Raw genomic sequence first — 15,789 nt, 5'->3', positions numbered from 1 at the left:
CTCCTTTCTCAAGCCAGTCCCACCACCTGCCCCCACTGTTTACACCCAGGCTTCTTATAGGAAACCCACTTGTGCTAGGGCCTCTCTGAAGGCAACATAAGTCACTGCCAAAGCCGGTGAAAGCAGCCTGCTTTTTCAGAGTTGACAAGAAGGGCGAAGCTCTCCGTCACAGTGGGCAGGTGAACAGACAGGGCTGAGTAACACCGTGTCTCAGTGGTTAGCACCTGCAGGCTCAGAGCTGACAGTGCACAGTAATAAGATTCATCTCTGTTCACTTAACTGATGTGGGCTTTATGGTAAATGTTCACTTGCTTAATTACTTTGGCAGACTCGCTGATTGCCTTTCCTGAGGAGTTCTAAAAGGTCCCCCTGGGATTGAACATAAACCTCTTTCCATGTCTTTTAATTTCATTCTTTACTTGGAGTAGTTGAAAACCGGTATGTGATCCATATGGCGACCATTCCCTCTCTCCTGTGTGTGAACATCAGGACCACTCCTTACTAGTCTGGTGTCCATATGGCCCACACCGGACCACTCAGAAATCTTGACAGCCTTCTTTCTCTTTTGTCCACATGAGATTCCCCATTCCTCCTTCCCCACTACTGAGGTATACACACAGGTCTCCTAACTTAGTTAGGGATCCATGTACCTCTTTTTCTCTAACTAGTTATGGGATCCCCAGAATATTTCCCTCTCCCTTCAGCCTAATGGCATGTGATCCACTAAAACAACAGAGGAAACTCTTGTTTTTGACGTGATAGGAAAAGAAGCCTAAGTTAGTCAGTTGCTAGTTTTTTTGTCCTCCTGCTCCCTCCTTCCCTGTGCTTAAAAGTTAAATTTCTTACTGGGATGCCTGGCTGGCTGAGTTCAGTGGAGCATGCGACTCTTGATCTTGAGTCGTGAGTTCAAGCCCCACATTGGGTGAGAGATTACTTAAAAATAAAATCTTAAAAAAAAGTTAAATATCTCATAATAAATCGATTAATTGGGCTAGAGGGAATGATGTGTAATTAAAATATTTCAGGATTTTGGCTCATGCCAGGTTTTTAAAAGTTCTTGTGTCACATTCAAGGGATTGGAACTTTCACCGTTAATTAAAATTAGTTCACCATTAATTAGAATTATGTCACTTCTTGGGGTTTTGAGCTGATTCCCACTGCCTCAGAAGCCCTCCCAGGTATGTATTAGGATTTTCTTATGTCCTGAAGTGAGACAGAAAATCTTACAGACGTGTTCACGTGACCTGTTTTGTTCTTCTACATTTACTAGATGTTTCTGAGAGTGTAGAGGGGCCTTACCTTTGGAGATAGGAAATCCAGGGCTAAAGTAATTGTAAAGGCTGTCAAGGGTTTGCATTCTGTATCCCCAGAAATTCTGCCAGCAGAGCTAGAGGTGGTATAAGGGAATCTGAAGCACAAAGCAATGGGATCTAAGCAGAGATTGGCTAATCTTGTAGGTGTTTTGTCCCTGGGAAAGTTTTGGAGCCTCTGTTCATTTATCAAGAGAAAGGTTTAATAAACAGTAGACAGTCCTAAGGGTAATGGATTAAGTGATGTCTTTTATGGAAATGTAGATGGTCCATTTTACTTATGTGGTTCTTTCAACTCCTGTGGTTCGTTCTTCTCCATTTACATTCATTGTGATTATAGAAACAGCGGAAAAATGTCAGGCTGGTATCTAAAGCAGGAAGGAATTCCATTCCTCTCTTACACCAGAGCTGGAGGAGATAATTTAGCCTAAGTGTAAAGCCCTTGGCATCTTACTTGGCCTAAATCTGTGGTTTGGGGCCACGGTAACTAGAAATTAGCTCATTTTTCAAGCAAAGTAGCTATAACCAATTGCTTAATTTCCAGGAGGTGATGAGGCGGAAACCTACATTGGGCAAAGTCATGCATCAAGGTAGAAAACCCAAACTGCCAAAATGTGTAGTCATGCACACAGCTTCAGAAAATGAGGGAACTTCCCCTCAGGCCATGTGCATGTACATTTCATACACATTAAAACTCTTTCTTGTTTCCCCAGTTAATGAATTGTGAACCTTCGTTTGTTCAGTGCCGAGGCTGGATGAAAACGTAGTCCAGTAGGTGAATGAGTTATCTGGTATGGCACATGTGTTTCTCACCTAGAAATCAAGAGAGATGCTGAACTCATATCATTCCTTAGGTTGAACTATGAATATTACTACAGTGTAGTCAATAATGCACCTTCCTTTTCTGTTCCACTCCCTTCAACTAATAAATTTGTGTACACAGATAAATCAAGTTCTCTTTAGTAATAAAGTAGGCCAATTTACATAGTTGGATCTTTGGGTAAATCAAGCAACTAGATGCAATGGCCAGTAGCTCAAACTTCCTGATGGTTGCCATAATGCCTTCTCTAGTAAGGTTGAAATGAACCCACATTTGTGTCTCTGGTCCCAAAAAAGAGTGGCCACAGGAACAGCAGTATAAAAAAGGGGATAATTGGCATGAAAGGGTTAAAGCCTAGCATGTAGGGGATTGGGGAACAACCCTAACAGGTCAGTTGCTGAAGTTTTGACTAGATAGTTTCAAAGTGGAAAGGTTAGAAGGTATTCTTATTTGAGGTTTTATTTTGCTTAATGTTAATCAGCAGAGTCTCTGAGGCTTGTAATGCACTGCTGTTAACAGGCATCAAGGGAAATTGTTTTTTTTTTGTTGTTGTTGTTGTTGAATTGGATGGGCTAAAGATTCATTGACTCCATGAAGAAGGAATCTTATTACTGCATGAAATGGGAGTATGTGAGGCAATTCTGAAGGTGAAAAGAAAGGATAGTTTAAAATTAAATAACTTGGGGTGCCTGGCTGGCACAGTTGGAAGTGTGTGTGATGCTTGATCTTGGGGTCATGAGTTTGAGCCCCACTTTGGGTGTAGAGATTACTTTAAAATAAATAAACTTTTAAATAACTCAACCTCAGATGAACCATTTTATCTGCTGCCACATACCACTCCGTCCTACCTTTACCCCTTCTCAGAAGCCAGCCTTTTACCTGTATGTTTGAAGATTTCCTGGGTAGAAACAATTATAAATATGATTTTCTTGTCTTTAATCCCCGATCTGAGAATAAACTCTGTAGTATATTATATCTGGACTGCTTTTTTAGGTCTAGGAAAGGGGAAGCTGCTTATATTAAAAAAAAAAAAAAAGTTCCTTTTTTGGTCAAGTTAGATGGAAAACACGGAGGTAAGTTTTGCAAAGGAAATCCAGTAAGATGAAGAAACTGATTCTAGAGAGCATGGTCTCTTGTGCAAGGTCATACAATCTAGAAGTGAAAGAACCAGGATTTTAACTTGGGTCTACTGTCCCTAAAGCCTTGCTTTTTATATTATATGTACCATGTTGTTCAGGGAAGCTGAGATATTTTAACTGGGCCTTTAAGGGAAAAGTAAGACTATGCTTTATAGGAGTAAAGAAAATAGCATTGTATGTGACGAAAATCATATAAGTAAAAGCATGATGTCCAGGTGTACATGTTTAGCAAGTATTTGAAAATACAGGACTGCAGTTCTTATGAGATTGGGGCTTGAGATCCAGATTTATTTTTATCAGGCTTCAGATATGTACCCATAATCAGACTCTTTAATTTTAGAGTGAAACTTTTAAGAGTATTCCCAGTGTGTACCATCTTGAGTACACCAGTTATGTTTCTTACTTCCTTGGAATAAGAGCTACAGAAACTTTTCCTATAAACAGCCTTTGCCTGTTTTGTTCCTTTCTGCCTGAAGGATTTACATAGCAGCTTTTAGAGATAGACTGCTTCCTTCAAATAGCTCAGTAAGGAAACAATCACCATGTTCTGGGCTTCTGGGTGAAGCTATTATTTATTTATTGTTTCATAAAAGACCCTTAGATGCTTTTGTCTGTGGTAGATAGCTGGGACTGTGAAAATTTGCATTTTTGGAGAATTTGCTTTAGGTTCCCTCTGGAGATGAGGAAGAATCTACATTTTCTATTAATGTACATTGTCTACATTGTTAAGGTAACATTCTCCTATATTTCTTGGGTAAGTTGGGCATTAACTGTGTGTCTCAGCCATCATCTACCCAGCACTGGGGAAAAGAAAGCTGCTCTGCAGAGTCATGAGTCAGAGAGAATAAGTTAAAAATGGACCAAGAAATCCCTAGCCAGTTTGTGGCTCAGCCTTGCTGTTCCATCTGTCCACTTCATTTTGCTTCAGTTTGTATAAGTGACCCCTGTCTTTGGCAATCAGAAGTTGGCAGTTGCATTAGAGAGTGGCCCAGATTCTTGCCTTAAAGGTGCTTTGGGTACAGAGCTCTCTCTCCATGGCTGGCTTTAGCAGTTTCTCTTTACTGTGACGTTGTCTGTTTCTTTTCTTTTTTTTTTTTAAAGATTTTATTTATTTATTGGACAGAGATAGAGACAGCCAGCGAGAGAGGGAACACAAGCAGGGAAGCAGGGGGAGTGGGAGAGGAAGAAGCAGGCTCATAGCGGAGGAGCCTGATGTGGGGCTCGATCCCGTAACGCCGGGATCACGCCCTGAGCCGAAGGCAGACGCTTAACTGCTGTGCCACCCAGGCGCCCCACGTTGTCTGTTTCTTTTGCCTTTCCCTTTTGGGACTTCCTAATTCACTGGCATTAGGAGACCCAGTAACAGAGTATAACACACTCCCCCATTCCTTCCCTACCCCCCCCCCAATCCCAGACAAACAAAAACTTAGGCTTACTCTTAGAAAATGTTAGATTACTTTAATCAGAAATGCCAGAAAGCTTTTCTTTGGCCTCCTGGTAAGACTTAAGAGGAAGAGAAAGCTTTACTGTCTTCAGTGACAACTTTAGTTCCTTCTTTGAAGGATAGCTGTTTATGTCTGAGCCACCTTTTCTCTTGGGATGGGGATAAAACATTTTTATTGTTATTTTCATACTTTTAGAGAATAAGCTGGTGATCATGGACCTCCTTACTTGTGGTGAGACTGAAAGAAAACCTTCTTAGACTTTGGTTATTCATTCAGTTTGAAAAATCGAAATCTCTCCGTATGCCAGATGTTTTGCTAAAGTCTTGGGAGTATATATGAGCAAAATAAATTTGGTCCCTGCTCTCATACAGCATCTAGTTCAGTTTGAATAAAGCTGGAGGAAAAAAAAAAAACTGGAGGTTTGGTTAGAAATTATATTCCCTTTCCCCACAAAGTTCTACTTCCAGACTCCTTTCCCTTTCCTTGGGCCTTATCTCTTTAAATCTTCTTCCTACTTTTTGTCACTTCCACTTTTGGTATCCTAAGAAATCATTGCTAACCCAAGGTCACAAAGATTTATGTGTTCTAAGATTTTTACAGTTTTTAGATCGTACATTTAGATCTTTGATCCATTCTGTTAATTTTTGTTAACAGAATGGTGTGGGGTAGGGGATTGACTTCAATCTTTTGCATGTAGATATCCAGTTTTCCCAGCACTATTTCTTTCTTTTTTTTTTTTTTTTAAGATTTTATTTACTTATTTGACAGAGACAGCCAGCGAGAGAGGGAACACAAGCAGGGGGAGTGGGAGAGGAAGAAGCAGGCTCCCAGCGGAGGAGCCCGACGTGGGGCTCCATCCCAGAACGAACGCTGGGATCACGCCCTGAGCCGAAGGCAGACGCCTAAGGACTGCGCCACCCAGGCGCCCCTCCTAGCACTATTTCTTGAATAGACTATTCTTTTCCCATTTATCTTGCTACCTTTGACAAAGAGACATCTTTTTTGGTCATTTTTGTCATATCTTAATTTTTTCATAATGGCTATGTTTTCTCATTCTTTGCCCACTCAGACCTTCTTCTTCTTACTCCTCTTCTTCCTTTTAAATCCCCTTTTCTAAAATACTTTTCAGCATAAAAGCTCTTGGCTGGCATACGTTTAAGTACCTGAAAGACTGTGATTAGATGAGAATCAACCTCAAGATGCAAATGAAAGGAAAAACGAGTATCTCTTTCTTAGCCAGTATGTTGCTGCCCATCCTACTATTTTTTCAGACATTGTCTCTCTTCAGTGTATGTGTGTCTTCCCTATGGCACAGGCCGCTCAGAAACCCCTGTAAGATCTTTATCTATTTAAGTCTCTGTTTCTCATTTAGTAAAGGCTAGAGGGCCTGGCTTACTCTGTCTGGGAAACTGGTGACCCATGTAGCTACATTTGTGGCATTTTTGCCTGGAACTTTGAGGCTCAGGGACCTCAGGATCCTCTTCTAGAAGGGAAGGAAATAATAACCCACAAATAAAGGTTTTAAAGGGAGGAAGTCACCTGCAGAATGAGAAGCAGACTTTATCTACTCTACTACTTTGCTAAAGATGGACTCTGGTTTGGAGTCTGCTTTGCCCAAATGGCCAGGGTCCTGTGGAGAGTAGAATATCTGTGTGTTAGTCTTCTCAATTGCCATAACAAAATATCCTAGACTAAATGGCTTAAAAAACAGATGTTTGTTTTCTCACAGTTCTGGAGGCCAGAAGTCCCAGATCAAGATTCAGCAGGGTCAGTTTGTGGTGAGGACTTTCTTCCTGGCTTGTTGACAGCTGCATTCTGCCTTGTGTCCTCACATGGTGGAGGGAGAGAAGGCAAGAGAGAGAGAAATTGCCATTTCTTCCTTGCCGGAACATTCAAATTTTAGACTTAAGCATTAGACAGTTGCTACCTATTAGGTTTTGATCAGTAAAAGGAGAGAGAGCTACTGTTAGAATCTATGAGGAGACTCCCCCCTCCCCCAAAAACATGTTCACACGAGATGGTAGTAAGTCCTTTTGGAGATATCAGTGGGAAGGGAAGCCTAAAGAAAAGAGAGAGGCTCTTCACTTATAAATCTAGTATGTCATTTTTTTCCTCCTGAGAACTAGTCAGGCATAAATCTGTTCTAGGACCTGGCCAGGTGGGGCAGTGTGGAATCACAACCCAGGTGAGCCCTAGTAGGCTGCAAACTTCCTGGGGAAGGAGCAGCGAAGTATTTCAGTCACTGCAAAGGCATGTGTCACTCAGTGTGGGCGGACTTAGCCTGGTTTCAGTGTTTTGTCATCTCTTTGCTATCTCAGAACAAATTTCCACTTCAGCAGTGTGAAGTCCTGAGAACTTTAATAGCAAGCTTCCAAGCCCTCTCTGAAATCCCTTGCTAAAGAGCCTCAAAGGAGAACAGTCCGTGTCAGACAATTTTTCTTACCTCTTAGGCTTAGAGCCCTGCATCTGGCATCACCAGTAGATCAGATTAGTACTCAGATTTTTAACTGTCCTGAAGAAGCTGCAGGAAAAATAAAGCAGAGGCATATACTCTATGCCCTTTGTGGGTACTGGTTTAGAGACTGCTAACTGGATTTAGACTGTTCCAACTGGCTTTTAGTCGCCTGCTGACACCTGAGGCTCTGGAATGGGAGTGTCACAGGGGAGGTTAAAGGATGATTTTATCCATATTCCAGATTGCCAGTGTCATACCCTCAGGATGAATATGCTCAAACAATATCAGCATATATGCCCTGCCGACATAGACCATCTACAGACCCAACTGACACTTGACAGGTACAACTTTGAGAAGGGAAGGAAATAAGTATACTTTTTGAGGAAAATACTTTCCAGGCTTTTCCTTTCTCTCCTTCATTCCCTTTCTCCTCTCTTCCTTCCTCTTCCCCTTCCCTCTCCTGTCTTCTTTCTTCCTTCTTTCCGTTTCTCCTTTCTCTTTTCCTTTTCTTGCTTCCTTGCTTTTTTTGCTAGCGCAAGAATTCCTTGGGTAGAAAAGGAACAGAATTACAGCATCCCCATCAGGTTCATTCCCAGGGATTATTTCATTGTCCAGACCTCACTAGCTTCACCACATTGCCCCCTGGGTGCTGAATGGCTGCTACTCACCTACCCTGACAGACACGAAGATACTTTGGGATTCTCTGTTCTCCAAATCTAGGCAAACGAAAACAAACAACCCCAGTTCAGTTGAGTCAGAATTTTTTTAAAACATTTTTTCAAAAAAAAATTTACTAAGAAATTTAAGGAAAATCCAAAAGAAAAAACTATTATAAAACCATGAAATGAATGTATTTACAGACTTCAGATTCTTTTAACTGAGGTCTAGTCATTAGATAGATTTGGTTACTGTATTTCCTTTTCTTGACCATGTGGATCTTAGATACTAGACCCTATGACTCATACTCTCCACTGAGTTAACTTTAACTTGGTAATGCTGCTGGGTTTGAGGGGATTCTCAGTTCCTCTCTAAACCTCCTCCCCTGTCTTCTTACTGGGTATAGGCTTCTGGTTTTCCTTTCTGCTCCTGGACTGTTGTCATCCCTGCCAATACCCTCAAACCTCACCTTCTGAATGAGAAAAATATTTGACCCCTGCTTGGTCTGGATTTTTTCCAACTTTGGATTTAGAGTAAATTACAACCTTAACTTGCAGGTAACATCTCCACCCTTCTTGGTAGTCTCTGAAAAAACAAGTTACCAGAATTCTCCTCTGTTCCTGACCCATTACTGTCCCGTTTGATGTATTCATTCATTGAATATTTATTGAGTACCAGCTGTGTGCCAGGCACTGTGCTTGATGTTTGACATTGCTTTATTATATAAATGTTGCAAGAATCCTCTAAGATTTAGTCACTCTTTTGACAAACATTTATGCCTACAATGTACTATTCCTGGGTACTGTACTAAGTGCTAAGGTAGGTGTTATTCCTACTTTTTCCCTCTGAGACATGCAGCTTCCTAAAAATCCGGAATAACAAATGGTCAAACCACGATTTTTTTTTTAAGTTTGGCTTATACTTCTTGTTATCTATATTAAATGGTTCAAGAATTTTATACTATCAATGTTACATTAAAAGAAAACATTGATTTCTATTGCACTACCATATATTCACATGTGTGCATGTAAACACAGACACGTTTTAATAAACTTTTAATTTTGGAATAATTTTAGAATTACAAAAAAAGTACAAAGATAATACAGAGTTCTTTTTTTTTTTAATGATTTTTTATTATATTATGTTAGTCACCATACAGTACATCCCCGGATTCTGATGTAAAGTTTGATGCTCCATTAGTTGCCGTATAACACCCAGTGTACCATGCAATACGTGCCCTCCTTACCACCCATCACCAGTCTATCCCATTCCCCCACCCCCCTCCCCTCTGAAGTCCTCAGTTTGTTTCTCATAGTCCATAGTCTCTCATGTTTCATTCCCCCTTCTGATTACCCCCCCCTTTCTTTATCCCTTTCTTCCCCTACCGATCATCCTAGTTCTTATGTTCCATAGAATAGAGAAATCATATGATAATTGTCTTTCTCTGCTTGACTTATTTCACTTAGCAAAAGATAATACAGAGTTCTTGAGTGCCCCTCAACTAGGTTTCCCCCGTCTTACATTACCAAGGTACATTTATTCATCACTAAGAAACTGGCAATGATATATTACTATTAACTGAGCTCCATATTTTATTTGGATTTTACCAGTTTCTTAATTTTCTCTTTCTGTTCCAGGGTCCAATTCAGGGTATCACATTGCATTTAGTTGTCATGTCTCCCCAATATCCTCTGGTTTGTGACAATTTCTTAAGTACAGTTTTTCATGACCTTGACAGTCTAAAGGAGTACTGGCCAGGTATTCTATAGAATGCCCCCAACCTGGTTTTGTCGCATGTTTTTCTCATGATGAGACTGAGGTGGTGGGTTTTGGGAAATATATAACAGAGGTAAAGTGCCCTTCTCATAAGGTCATACCAGGGGTTACATGACAGCCACATGAATCACTGGCAATGTTTATGTTCATCATTTGGCTAATAAGGTAGTATTTGCCAAGATTCTTTACTGTGACGTTTCTTTTTTTCCCTTTTACTACTCTATTCTTTAGAAATAAGTCACTAAGTCTAGCCTACCTTCAATGGGAATGGGAACCAAGCTCCACCTCCTAAAGGGGAGAGTGTCTACACATGTTATTTGGAATTATTCTGTTAGAAATATTTTTCTCGGGGCGCCTGGGTGGCGCAGTCGTTGAGCGTCTGCCTTTGGCTCAGGGCGTGATCCCGGTGATCTGGGATCAAGTCCCACATCAGGCTCCTCCGCTGGAAGCCTGCTTCTTCCTCTCCCACTCCCCCTGCTGTGTTCCCTCTCTCGCTGGCTGTCTCTCTGTCACATAAATAAATAAAAATCTTAAAAAAAAAAAAAAAGAAAGATTTTTCTCTTCTCTCCATTTATTTAATCAATTTTGTATCACTATGGACTTAGATAAACTCTGATCTGAAACCTGTGCTTTTTCTGCTACGCTAGACAAGAAATGACAAGGACCTACATATACACATATACACATATAAAACCATTGGTTTCAAGGGACTTTATTTCAGACTTCAGAGATTTTTTAAGAACTAGATTTGCTAAGACTTGGCGACCTTGAATATGAAGGGTGATAGGAAGTGTTTGAAAATGACACTCAAATTTTGGTTTGAATGGCTGGAAATAAAATTTTGGCTTGAAATGATTAACTAACAAGTATGAAGATTGGTTCTAGGCTTTGATAAAACTTAGCTTCTTCAGAGATTGTATTTAGCCTGTGTTTGTTGGTCCAGCTTTACTGAGTGCCCTGTTCTCCCAAGTCAGAGCAAAGCAAACAACTTTTCTTTCTGACTGAAACAGCAGGGCCCCCTAGTGGACAGCCCCCTGGGTCCTGTTTCTTGTCTGAAGGATGCTTGGTTTTGTTTTTTTGTTGGGTTGAGACTTTTTCCCCCCTAGTTCATTTGCAGAGCAGAGACATTTGATTCTATTCTTGGTCTAAAATATTTTAAACCCTTCTTATTTCAGAGTTATCAGGTTCATCCCCATGTTCAATAAAAAGGTAGTTACCCTCTCTGTGCACTCATACTTTAGAGGGTACTCGATACTTGTTTTTAACTCTTTATCTGCCTGTTCCATCTGATGCCATATTAATGTTAATTCTTTTTTTCAGAGCCATCATCAATCACTTTAACCCCAAAATTGAATCCTATGCTGCTGTGAATCACATATCCCAACTGTCAGAGGAGCAGGTAAGCCACTCCCCTCCCCAGAGTGACCCTAATAGTTGGTGACTGGGATCAAGCAGCCATCCTCTCTTTGATAGCAGAGGTATTCTGTGACTGAGCATCTGGGAGCAGGAACCAGGCTTCTAAGAGCAATTACTAAAGGATTTGTTGATAGTTCTTTAAATAGAGTGATGGCTTCTGCTTTTGTGCCATATGAGGAGTTCATTTAATTATATAGAAGATATGTAGGTGAAAATTTAGTGAATTATTATTTTAGAGTGGGTGATAGGCATTTCTTTTTTTAATTTTAGGCAGAGAGTCATTTTGATTTTTAAAAATAAGAAATGAGAACTTAGGAATGGATAAAACTGCCAATTAGAAAAACCCTGAGTTCAGCTTAATTTGATGCTATTTGGCTTGTTAAAATATGAGCCCTCATTGGGGCAGATTTTCCTTAGTAATCGAGTTCTATTTGCCTTGAGCAATTATTTCTGAGCAGGTTTTTCTATGGTATGGACTGAATTGGAGATGCAGATAGTTTTATGTGTTTGTTTTCCTTGAGTCTGGCCTGATTTCCCCTTCTCCCAAAGTGCCTGCACTCAGCTCTGCATTATATAAAAGTACAGATGGGGCATTAGTGTGGCATGGGATTGAACTTGATGTTTCAGAATGAGACTCTTGAGTCCTGTTTTTAAAAGCACAAAATGAGACATTCTATTTACACAATCTCCTTTCTTTCCCACCTGACCCCCAAGATGAAGAGCCAGGGTAGTCATGAGTGAGAGTCCAGGTATAAGTTCCAAACCAAAAAAAACCATACTCTGCTCTCCCTATTTTGCCAGTGTATCAGTATAACCCTTCTCTGAGTCTTTTGCTGGTAGAGCCAGCTAACTATGGTATGAGCCGCTGTTCCATTGTTTCTAAAAGCTCTTCAGCTCACTCAGTGAGGCACCAGGCAGCCTTTTCCCTAACAGACAGGCTTCTCAATATTCCCACCAGTGGCTCTTTCCTCAGCCAGATGGATTGGACTCTATTAGTCTATCAGTTGTTCCCTTTGACGTATTTGTTCTCTTTTGTGAGGCCAGCTGTGAAATTTCCATCCTCTTATTTAAACTGCTTTTGTAAATGGCTTTCATTTTCTTTTTTCCATGAGTACTTCTTTGATGCCACTGCTCTCTGTGAGGTGCTTCAGGGTGCTACCTTTTTCCTGTTGGACCAGTTTAAGATCAATTTTACTGTATCATTTTTATGCAAAAGAATTCAACATCTTGAGTTTTCTATGGTGAAAGAAAGGGTGACTTTCTTACCACAGTGAGCACTGGTTAGTCTAAAAGCTTTAACAACAATAACAACAACAAAAAAAGACACATTTCGTGCAATATTCATCCCCCAGCAGCTTGGGAAGGTCAGGCTGAAATCTTTCCACAGCAGTAGCAGCCACAGACCAATAATAAAAATCCATTCTGGCGCATGAAGCAATCTGGAAAAGGATGATTAGCAAGCACGTGTCCTCACCCTCCTCCAACTTCTCTCAAAGTTAAATGAAGTGATGAAAGTGCCTCTCAAAAAGAGTCCACAGGCCAGAGATGAGGCGATTTCTACGGGGAGGGAGAGTATACAGCCCTCTTCAAGAATGGGGAAAGGAGAGCAGCTCTCAAAGATTTACTCAAGGAATAAATAATTACACGCTTGCTTTTTACAAGGTGTGGTGCTGGGTAGTAGGGATAGTGGTGAATAATCTAAGTGTAGTCCTTGCTCTCTCAGAGTTTTTGTACACTTACCATCTCTCTTAGCAATGCTTTTCACTTAGGGAGTGGGGAAAGGGTGATACTATTCTGGGACCCTTTTCAAAACTGCCCTCAAAATAGTTGTTGCTTCTCTTCTCTGACTTTGAAGGGCACTAAATGACAGCATTACAGTGCACTTGGTTTTATTCTCAGCACTATCAGATTAGAAGTATCTGACTGACTTGTTAATCTCCAACATGTGTTGGAGCACTTCTCTCCCTTCACTTATGAACATCAATGCTAATATCACTTAATGTTAAGTGTATTCACAGCTTCCCAGAGAGCTGGCTTTGGGATCCAGTAGGGCCCTGCAGTTGTTAGCAGCAAACAAAGTAGAAAGAAAAAATCAAGAACTTAATCCCCAAGTAGATTCTAAAGTACTCCTAAAATAAAACCTAAAGACCATGGATAGGTGTTAACTGGAATTTATAGCACTTTGTAAAATAGCAGACAAGAGAGGCCTCTTTGCTGCATCTGCCTGCCCGGCCTGCCTTTTTGTTCTGGCAAGAGATTTGTGAATTTTTGAGTTCTGACAACACCCAGACATATTCCAGCCTCTCTCTGAGGCATTTCAAGGTGATGTTTGTAAATTCATTATTGCTTATTAATAAAGCCCATTCTCTCACACTGGAGCTGCTTTTCAGATTTCCAGAAGATACATGACATTTTTCTGTTACTTCTCATCGGTTTCATGGAGGGCAAAGCCTTTTAATCAATCAGTACCCTCAGTGTGACTGAATGGTTGTGCATTATCTAGTATAATAAACTGCATGCATTTTTATATTTTATACACAGATGTCACATTTGTCCAAGGTTGATTGTGAGGCTTGTTCATTTTGACTCCTTTTTTTGTGTGTGTGGTAAAGTATACATAAAATTTACAATTTTAACTATTTTCAAATGTATAGTTCAGTTGGCATTAAGTATATTCACATCATTGTGCGACCAGCACTGCTATACATCTCCAGAACTTTTTCATTATTCCATACCGAAAGCCTATGCCCATTCAACAATAACTGTCCATTCCCCTCCCCCCCTTGAAGGAAAGCACCGTTGTACTTTCTGTCTCTCTATATATGTCCTTTTTTTTTTTTTTTTCTTTCTAAAATAGGGTCCATCTTGGGGCACCTGGCTGGCCCAGTGGGTGGAGCATGCGACTCTTGATCTTGGGGTTGTAGGTTCGAGTCCCACACTGACAAATAAATGAATAAAATCTTAAAAAATAAAAGAAAATACATTTTCACTATAGTAAAATATTTAATGAAATAAATGATTTTAGATGTTATGCAAAATGAAAAAAAATATTTTTAAAAAGGGGAGCCTGGGTGGCTCAGTCCGTGAAGCATCTGACATCGGCTCACGTCATGATCTCAGGGTCCTGGGATCAAGCCCTACATGGTGCTCCATGCTCAGCAGGGAATCTGCTTGTCCCTCTCCCCCTCCCCCTCTCCTGTGTGTGCATACATGCGTTCTCTCTCTCAAATAAATAAATGACATACTGATTTATGTCAGTTCTAATTTCCTAATAGGTAAGAGAGGGCTTCGTGATAGAACTTTATAGAAGATTCTCTAGAGCCCTGAATAGAGTACATAGTCACAATTTAGGATTCAAGTCAAAACCTTCCGTTCTCTGAGCACCTGATTCCTTAAGCTTTTAGTCACATTCATGACCAGTTTTGTGACTTTGAAATATCCCATTGGAAAACAAATAAATGATTGGCCCACCCTTGCTTTTTCTTTTTTTCTTTTTTTTTTTTTTAAAGATTTTATTTATTTATTCGACAGAGATAGAGACAGCCAGCGAGAGAGGGAACACAAGCAGAGGGAGTGGGAGAGGAAGAAGCAGGCTCATAGCAGAAGAGCCTGATGTGGGGCTCGATCCCATAACGCCGGGATCACGCCCTGAGCCGAAGGCAGACGCTTAACCGCTGTGCCACCCAGGCGCCCCTGCTTTTTCTTTTTTTTTTAAGGATTTTATTTATTTATTTGGGAGAGAGAGAGAGAGAGAAAGTGCACAAGGTGCAGAGGAGAGGGAGAAGCAGACTCCCTGCTGAGCAGGGAGCCTGATGAGGGGCTCTATACGCAGACCCTGAGATCATGACCTCAGCCAAAGGCACATGCTTGATGGACTGAGCCACCAAGGCGCCCCTCACTCTTGCTTTCTTTAGCTTCATTCAGCTATCAGTATTTTAGCATTTAGTGCCTGCCCTATGCTTCAGATTGTGCTAGGCATTTGAGGAATACAGAAGTATGATAAATGGCCTTTGTTCTCAAAAGATGGAATAAATTAAAGAGATGGCTTAAGACAGCTTATTGATAGCTGACCAGTACTAGCAGAAGGATCTGTGAGCTCCTGTTAGAGGAAGATCTCTGTAGGTTGTGGTGGTCAAGAAAGGCCTTATGGAAGAGAGAAGAATTGGGTGGGCCTTTAAAGATCAGGGTTAGGGATTGGATAAATGAAGAGGCATAGATTGTAAAATGTACTCAAAGCCGGGACCTGAAAAAAGAAAGAGAGGAGAAGAGTCCCAGAGTTTTTATAAACCTTGTCCTTGGGTTATGGGGTACCCAGAAGCTGAATGACTTAGAAATACAATTCAGGGGTGCCTGGGTGGCTCAGTCAGTTAAGCATTTGCCTTTGGTTCAGGTCATGATCCCAGGGTCCTGGGATCAAGCCCTGCATCTGGCTCCCTGCCGGGCGGGGAGCCTGCCTCTCCCTTGGCCTGTCCCTCCCCCTGCTTGTGCGCTTGCTCACACTCTCTCTCTCTCTCTCTCTCTGTCAAATAAATAAAATCTTGGGGAGGGGGAAGAAATACAATTCAGTCATTTAAATTGTCATCACAAATTCCATAATCCCTCATGTACTGACTCTCATTTCTGTTCTAATTGTACTGCCTTTGATTCAATTCGTAAGTGTTCATAAAGGCCTAGTATGAACCAGCCTCAGTGCTAGGCATGTGACGAGACCTAATGGGCAAACCAAGCTTTTTAAAAAAAATGTTGGTAAAAAACACCTAACAAAATTTGC

The 15,789-nt window shown here is 40.8% G+C and overlaps 1 protein-coding gene across 4 annotated transcripts in view; it reads left to right on the top strand.

Moving 5' to 3' along the window:
* Window positions 1–15,789, top strand: part of ARMH3 (armadillo like helical domain containing 3) — a 187,836-nt gene that overhangs the window by 143,826 nt on the left and 28,221 nt on the right. For all 4 annotated transcript variants that reach the window (XR_004626248.1, XM_002913875.4, XM_034663168.1 and 1 more), the window contains one exon: window positions 10,923–11,001. Coding sequence is in view for 3 of the 4 variants with exons in the window: in XM_002913875.4 (XP_002913921.1) it covers window positions 10,923–11,001 (79 nt within the window). In the remaining variant the exon portion in view is untranslated. The remainder of the gene's footprint in view (window positions 1–10,922; window positions 11,002–15,789) is intronic.

The sequence above is a fragment of the Ailuropoda melanoleuca genome, chromosome 6, assembly GCF_002007445.2.
Source record: "Ailuropoda melanoleuca isolate Jingjing chromosome 6, ASM200744v2, whole genome shotgun sequence".
Classification (NCBI taxonomy): Eukaryota; Metazoa; Chordata; class Mammalia; order Carnivora; family Ursidae; genus Ailuropoda; species Ailuropoda melanoleuca.
This window is presented reverse-complemented; position numbering and strand designations above follow the sequence as displayed.